At 47.5% G+C, this 8,116-nt stretch overlaps 1 protein-coding gene across 1 annotated transcript; it reads left to right on the plus strand.

Moving 5' to 3' along the window:
• On the plus strand, positions 1 to 7,267 carry LOC149443151 (uncharacterized). The gene is made up of 7 exons (XM_089655855.1): positions 1 to 1,712; positions 2,546 to 2,716; positions 2,833 to 2,930; positions 3,019 to 3,237; positions 3,930 to 4,136; positions 4,253 to 4,391; positions 5,992 to 7,267. Exons 2-7 carry the CDS (start codon positions 2,683 to 2,685, stop codon positions 7,236 to 7,238), a joined length of 1,944 nt encoding a protein of 647 aa, XP_089511981.1. The 5' UTR covers positions 1 to 1,712; positions 2,546 to 2,682; the 3' UTR covers positions 7,239 to 7,267.
• The last annotated feature ends 849 nt before the right edge of the window (positions 7,268 to 8,116 follow it).

Here is an 8,116-nt window from a genome sequence, read left to right on the forward strand (position 1 = left end):
GCAAGAGTTTAAGTCCGGCACAGAGGACAGGGATCCAGCACAGCAGGCTAGGATACAGACCAGGTACAGTCCAGCACAGAGGGCAGAGATCCTGGCACAGCAAGAGTTTAAGTCCGGCACAGAGGCAGAGATCCTGGCACAGCAAGACCAGCACAGAGGGCAGAGATCCTGGCACTGTAAGAGTTTAGATGACTCACCAGCCAACGGCAGCCTCAGCCAAAGGGGTCCAGATAGGGTGTCCAGGGAAAGGAGGTCCAGAGTACAGAGGGCACAGGTCCTTCCCAGGCCAATTGCAGAGCAGTATGTCCTGGCCACAGCTTCAGGACCACACAGACAGCCGTTATGAGAGGAGTAGGTGCATGGTAAGGAGAAGTAGCGCATGGATTGGCACTGTGGAACCTCAGGGTGAAGTAGTCTACAGGGCAGTAGATACAGCCAATAAGGAACTGCAAGTTCCAGCAGTCCCACTGTCCAGAAAGTAGCACACAGTCCAGCAGTTTTCATCCCCCTTCTAGTCTCCTTCCACTGGGACCTTCAGGCAAGGGACCCCCCAGAAGAGCCCCTTGCCCAAGTGTTAATGAGGACAAGAGCTTGTTCTCCACAATCCCAGGTGATAGGGGGGTCTACAGGAATGGAACTTATCAGAATCTGGAAGCCTCCTTTTTTATTAAGGGACCCCACGGATACTACTCCTCCCCCCCCCCACACACACACACACACAAATGAATGTAGGATGCATTGTACCTGGTGGTACCACCAAGTTGGCATTGTCTACATAAACAAATGGTGGAAAGAGTGGTGACATCATTGCCCTATAATGGTGGCCATAGCTAGGCAGTGATGTCACTGCTATCCTCAGCCACTTTGCTTGTGTAGCATGAATTCCCAATGGCATCTGTGGTTCATAGGGACTACGTGGGTGCAAGGACCTCCCACTTCTCTAGGAACAAGTGACAGCGGGAAGCCTTCATATATAGAACTGTTGTTAATATTCTCTATCTGATGCTCGGCTCCTGTCGAAAAGGGGGCCAGGACAGCCAATGTTTGACTCATCTCTACTTTCTACCAACTAAATTAGGGGCTCATCCCTAGTGGACCCCTTATATCAGTGGTCAGTGTAGCGGACCCTTACATTGGTGACCGATGGGAGAAGGACCCCCTTATATCAGTGGTCAGTGTAGAGGTCCCTTACATTGGTGACCGATGGGAGAAGGACCCTCATATCAGTGGTCAGTGGGGGAAGGACATTCTTACATGGTCATCAGTGGGAAGACTGCCCCCCTTACAGATCATTGATGTCAGTTGTTACCGAGACAGAAATTGTTCATTGCTGAAGGAACCCCTAGAACCCTTTGGAGGAACCCCTAGAACCCTTTGGAGGACCCCTGACTGAGAAAGGCTGGACTAGGCAGTCATATATTTCTGTCCCCCTTGGTGAGAGTGGAGGTGACCCCTCTATGAGCACATAGAGTCCATACACACCCAGCATAAGGCCGAAGTCACACTACCAGACGGTTCTCGGGGCTGCAGTTCCTCTGAGCTCCACAAGGTGGGAATCTCACTTCTACCCAGACAGGAAGTCTCTATGGAAGACAGGAAGTGATGTCAGGGACAGACAGGAAGTGATGTTAGGTACAAATAGGAATTTCTGGGTGAGCGGTGAGTCAGGAGGAGGTAGAGAGGAGACATTGCTGGAAGTGGCAGCAGAGGAGGTAATAAGATCATATTTTATATTTACACCCAGTCAGGGGCAGACTGACAACTCATGGGGCCCCTGTGTCCTCACCCACACCCAAAAAAGCCTATGAAAAAGGTACCAGGGGCATCTCATGGGGCCCCCTACTGACCCAGGGCCCTCGGCAGTGCCTGAGTTCCCAAATGGTCAGTCTGCCCCTGCACCCAGTAACCCCTCCGTCATGTCAGTCCTCTTCATCCATCGTCACATCCGTCCTCTTCAACCACCATCACATCCATCCTCTTCCTCCACCGTCGCGTCCGTCCTCTTCCTCCACCGTCGCGTCCGTCCTCTTCCTCCACCGTCGCTTCCGTCCTCTTCCTCCACCGTCGCTTCCGTCCTCTCCCTCCATAGTCACTGTGACATCTTTTATCTCCAGCAGATGATGATACACACATATATAGTGTGGGAACCCAGATTAACCCCTTCAGGGGCAGAACATTCCCCACTTCCGGGGCTGGAACATTCTCCTCATTGTGGAGATGTCACCTTTCCCACCAATTGCCTTCTCACCTCCTCAGTCTATACTGACCCATTATATGACTTGTATTAGTGGCGGGGGATGGGGGATTATTTAGGGGGGATGGGGGGATATTTAGGGGGGTTGGAATATAAATGTCTTTATTTTATAAGATTCCAATAGGAAGAAAGAAGAAAAATGTCATTTGTAGTAAATGTCCTGAAAACGAATGTGTCCTCAGAGCTCCTCCTCCCAATGTCCCTCCAACCAGAGTTAAAGAATCCTATGACATCACACTGACCTCACAGCTCCTCCTCCTAATGTTTTTCCAATTTTTGTATTAAATCTAGAGTTTTTCTCCTGTGAAGTCTAGAGATCATATGACATCACATTGCCTCCACCTCCCTCCCTGATAGAAGAGAGAAAGAAGAAGAAGATTCTAGAGTGGGAGTATTTAGAAGGACACAAGGACCTCTACAAGGACGTCATGATGGACAATCAGCCGCCCCTCACATCACCGGGTAAGAGGAGACTTTATTGGAAAGGAGAGAGCAGTACGGAGGATCCACCTAGATCCCCCATCATCTGATAAAGACATAGAAACAATGGATTCAGTCAGTGTGTGTGTTTCCTACAGATGGATCCAGTCATGGGAACCCACCAGAGAGATGTCCCCGTCCTCTGTATTCCCGGGATTCCACACAGGAAGATCCCACCATCCCTCACCATCATCCGGTAGATGAGGAACAATCACTGATAGTATCATTAGGATCTGTACATTATCTGCACAGTTACCATTGATGTAATTTTATTATATATTCAGAGTGGAAACCTGAGAGATTCTACAGTTGAGGTCAAAGAGGAGATAAAAGAGGAGGATGATGAGGATGGAGTGATGGAGGAGTCAGAGATTCCCAAAGATCTGTACCAGGACACCATGGTGGAGTCATCCAGCTACAAGAACCCACCAGAGAGATGTCCCCGTCCTCTGTATTCCCAGGATTCCACACAGGAAGGTCACACCATCCCTCACCATCATCAGGTAGGTGGATCCAGTCATGGGAACCCACCAGAGAGATTTTTGATTGCTTCTTGAGGGCCTGAATGCTGAGACCTGGGTCCTGCTATAACTGACTGAGGGGCTGTCTACTGAAGATTTGGTCTGGTATCATGGAGGAAGGCAGCCATCTGTCCTTGGGCCTGTGAAAAGGATCTTTGAGACACTGTGCTGCTTAAACACCTCTGGTGCTTGAGAGTCCTCTGCGGGTCTAGCTAAATGGGACCCCGGCTGCAGTTCCAAAGGGCTTTGTGCATCTCCTATTAGAAGGGACTCTGCTCTAGTTTGCTGCTACTACTGCTGTCTGTAAGCTGAAGTCTTCTGTTTGTCTCAAGTACAGACTTGGCCATAGCTTATTCAAAAGTCCTCAACTGTACAGTGTATAGTTTGTGTCTTTGGAGTATCCAGTCATGGGAACCCACCAGAGAGATGTCCCCGTCCTCTGTATTCCCGGGATTGCACACAGGAAGGTCACACCAACCTTCACCATCATCAGGTAGGTGGATCCAGCCATGGGAACCCAACAAAGAGATGTCCCCGTCCTATGTATTCCCGGGATTCCACACAGGAAGGTCACACCATCCCTCACCACCATCAGGTAGATGAGGAACAATCACTGGTGGTTGTGATTTATACACAGCATGTTTGTTACAATGAATGTTTTATTATATATTCAGAGTGGAATCCTCGGGGATGATAATATTGATGTTAAAGAAGAGTATAAAGAGGAGGATGAGGTGTATGGAGTGATGGAGGAGTTTCCAGAAGGACACAAGGATATGATGGAGCCACCTAATACCAGGAACCCACCAGAGAGATGTTCCCGTCCTCTGTATTCCCGGGATTCCACACAGGAAGATCACACCATCCCTCACAGTTACAAGGTTGGTGGGACGGAGCATCTAGGACTCATGGAGATGTGTGGATTTTGTTTACAATATGTAATATCAGGAGATTCTTTTTTTTAGAGATGATCATTTTTATAATTTTCTTGGTTTAGGGTGAAGATCTGATGGATATAAAAGTTGAGGTGAAATCAGAAGAAGAGGCGTATGTGAGGGATGATCAGCAGTCTATGGAGGAGGATGGAATAACGGGGACATTTATAGAGGAGGACACTCCTACAGAGTTCATCACAGGTGGGTCATGAACACGAAATCCATTCCTCCACCCATACTGCTCACTGATTGGTGCAGAGTAGGGTGGGGTGATATCACTTTCCTGAGCTGTGTTCCCCGTCCTGTATTCCTGGATTTCTCTCGGATAATCTTCCTTCTCTGTGCTGCAGACACAATTTATGTCTCTAGGCTGGATTTATGGAGATTCTGGGGTTCAGCTGGCAGCAAAATATTGGTTTTCACCATAGGGGTTCCTCAATGTAGACACCCGGGGCATGTACCTTGGGCCTTCTGCCCCATCGCGGGTCTAACAAGATCTCTGACATAGTAATTCCCCCGGGGTTCCTTGCTCTGTGTGCTGGCTATGCCGGGTGGAGGGATATGTCTGTATAGTCTCAGACCCAAGTCACTGAGTGCAGTCTCAGGAGATGGGAGGCAGCGGGGTGGGACCTCTGCAGGTTGTCTCAGGTAAACATTAACGTCACCACTGACTATTAAACTCCAATATTATGACTCCTGGCCCCTGCACTTTATAATTGAGTCCTGTCTGTGATACTTTTTTTTTATTTGCACTAACGGAAAATTTTCTGGACAAGCTTTTGGGGTCTCTCACCTTCTTCAAAGTCCAAGCAGTACAGACGTACCCCGAAAGCTTGTCCTGGAGCTTCTATGTTAGTGCAAATAAAAAAAAGTATCATAGACAGGACTCAATTATAAAGTGCAGGGGCCAGGAGTCATAATATTGGAGTTTAATAGTCAGTGGTGACGTTAATGTTTTCCTGTCGCAAGTGCACTAATATGGCTACAATCACCTCAAGCAAGATGGATGATAGTTTATCATTTATATTGCATATTACATACTCCTGACCCCTGCACTATATACTCCATGTTGTACATTACATACTCCTGACCCCTGCATTATATACTGCATGTTGTACATTACATACTCCTGACCCCTGCACTATATACTCCATGTTGTACATTACATACTCCTGACCCCTGCATTATATACTGCATGTTGTACATTACATACTCCTGACCCCTGCACTATATACTCCATGTTGTACATTCCATGGTCCTGACTTCTGTTCTCCCCCTCCCCCCACTCCGATATATACACATTGACCTCAGCACTCTGATATACACATAATATGTCTTTTCCTCTGTTCCCCCCATTTCCTACCAGCTTTTATATCGGATGATGTGATTGGAGCACAGACTGTTACATGTGATAATAATGTGATCACATCTTCCAACCAAAAAGTGACAATGGAGGAGGAGCCAATACCCCAATGATGGTGGTCTTCAGGATGGGGGAGGGGCCAATACCCCAATGATAGTGGTCTTCAGAATAGGGGGCATAGCCAATACCCCAATGATGGTGGTCTTCGGGATCAGGTTGGGAGAGGAGCCAATACCCCAATGATGGTGGTCTTCAGGATGGGGGAAGAGCCAATACCCCAATGATGGTGGTCTTCAGGATGTGGGAAGAGCCAATACCCCAATGATGGTGGTCTTAAGGATGAGTCCAGTCTTCCTCTTCGTTGTCCTCCCCCCATCCTCACTCTCTGACCTCTGGTGTGGCTCCTGTCTAGTAATCCTCTTTGTCTTTGTATTTTAGTCCATGGCCGGGAGATGAGGAAAACTTCAGAGGATTGTCTCACTTTGTCTCCAGACTGGAAAGTAGAAGATGAGGACATCGCACAGTATAGTCCAGGAGAAAACCCGGCTCCCTCCAATGTCCATCCGGCACCACCCAGTGTAGATGGACCATCGGATTCCTCGTATCCTGAGGACCCTCAGACTGTGCAGGACCGGGCCGGCCTTCCAATAGGGAAGAGGTTCTCCTGTACTGAGTGCGGGAAGAGTTTCCGGTTCAAATATAATCTTAATGTGCATAAAAGATCTCACACGGGGGAGAAGCCGTATTCCTGCCCTGAGTGCAGGAAATGTTTTTCACATAAGTCCAACCTTTCCATACATCAGAGATCACACACGGGGGAGAAACGATATTCCTGTCCTGAGTGCGGGAAGTGTTTCTGTTTTAACTGCAGTCTTAGTGTGCATAAAAAATCTCACACAGGTGAGAAACAATACTCATGTACTGAGTGCGGGAAATGTTTCCACACTAAATTTAGTCTTAATCTACATAAAAGATCTCACACAGGTGAGAAGCCATATTCCTGTCCTGAATGTGGGAAATGTTTCAGTTTGAAACCCACTCTTGATGCACATAAAAGAATTCACACAGGGGAGAGGCCATATTCCTGTCCTGAGTGCGGGAAATGTTTTTCACAGAAGTCCAATCTCACCTTGCATCAGAGATTGCACACGGGGGAGAAGCCGTATTCCTGTACTGAGTGTGGGAAAAAGTTCTCACTAAAATCACCTTTTATTTTACATCAGAGGTCCCACACTGGGTTAAAGCCGTATTCCTGTCCTGAGTGCGGGAAATGTTTTTCACAAAAGGGCTCTCTTTCTGATCATCGGAGATTGCACACGGGAGAGAAACCATACTCTTGTCCTGAGTGCGGGAAACGTTTTACAGAGAACTCGCACCTTCACAGCCATCTGAGATGGCACACGGGGGAAAAGCCGCATTCCTGTCCTGAGTGCGGGAAACGTTTTTCAGAGAAGTCCAACCTCCGCAGCCACCTGAGATCACACACCGGGGAGAAGCCGTATTCCTGTCCCAAATGCGATAAATGTTTTCAAACGAAGTCCGGTCTTAACACACATGTGAGGTTGCACACGGAGGTAGATCCACATTCCTGTTCTGATTGGCGGAAGTGTAACCCCCAGAAGTCCTCTGTTTACAGTCATCTGAGATTGGACACCAAGGAGAACGAACTTTCCTGGTCTGAGTAAAATAAAAAAAAATACTTTTATATTTATAATTTTGTTCATAATTTTTATTCACTATTCCTTTCTCTCTTTCTTAGTTTCTCTTTTTATTCCAGTTTTTCTCTTTTTATTCCACTTTGTTTCTCTTTTTATTCCACTTTGTCTCTCTTTTTTCTTTTCTTCCTTCCTTGTTGTTTTTTGATACAATGGTTTTATATGTTTTGTTACAATGTATCAGTAGGCGTATCTTCAGGATTCAGGAGTGCTGATTAGGTCGGGTGTTCTTTACTAACCACTTCCAGTCTGGACACTTTCTCCCCCTTCCAGTCCGGACACTTTCACCCCCTTTCCAGTCCGGACACTTTCACCCCCTTTCCAGTCCGGACACTTTCACCCCCTTTCCAGTCCGGACACTTTCCCCCCCTTCCAGTCTGGACACTTTCACCCCCCTTCCAGTCCAGGCCAATTTTCAGCTTTCAGTGCTATCACACTTTGAATGACAATTGCGTGGTCATGCAACACTGTACCCATATGAAATTTTTAGCATTTTTTTGAGACAGATAAAACTTTATTTTGGTAGTATTTATTCACCACTGGGATTTAAATTTTGTTTTTTTTGCAATATAAATTAACCACTTCCCGACCGGCCGTTGTATATAAACGGCCGGACGGTGGCAGTACAGGGTCGGGTGGCCGTTTATGAATGGCCTCCCCGCACCCTGCTTGTGCGCGCTCCCTGGGAGCGCGCAGCACCGCGATCCGGTGCCCGCTGTGTCATCCGGACACAGTGAAACACCGATCGTTGGACGGGACCTCTGTACGAGGTCCCGATCATGTGATCACTGATTGGCCAATCAGTGATCACATGCAAAGTAGTAAGCAAGATGTCACTTGTGACATCA

Source organism: Staurois parvus, unplaced genomic scaffold (assembly GCF_062004578.1).
Source record: "Staurois parvus isolate SC_StPar_1 unplaced genomic scaffold, SC_StPar_1.0 ptg000874l, whole genome shotgun sequence".
Lineage (NCBI taxonomy): Eukaryota > Metazoa > Chordata > Amphibia > Anura > Ranidae > Staurois > Staurois parvus.

Coding starts and splice junctions, on each gene's coding strand:
- LOC149443151 (XM_089655855.1), top strand. CDS start 2,683: ATGATGGACAATCAGCCGCCCCTCACATCACCGG. Junction 2,717..2,832: donor GCCGCCCCTCACATCACCGG/GTAAGAGGAGAC, acceptor TGTTTCCTACAG/ATGGATCCAGTCATGGGAAC. Junction 3,238..3,929: donor CCATCCCTCACCATCATCAG/GTAGGTGGATCC, acceptor TTATATATTCAG/AGTGGAATCCTCGGGGATGA.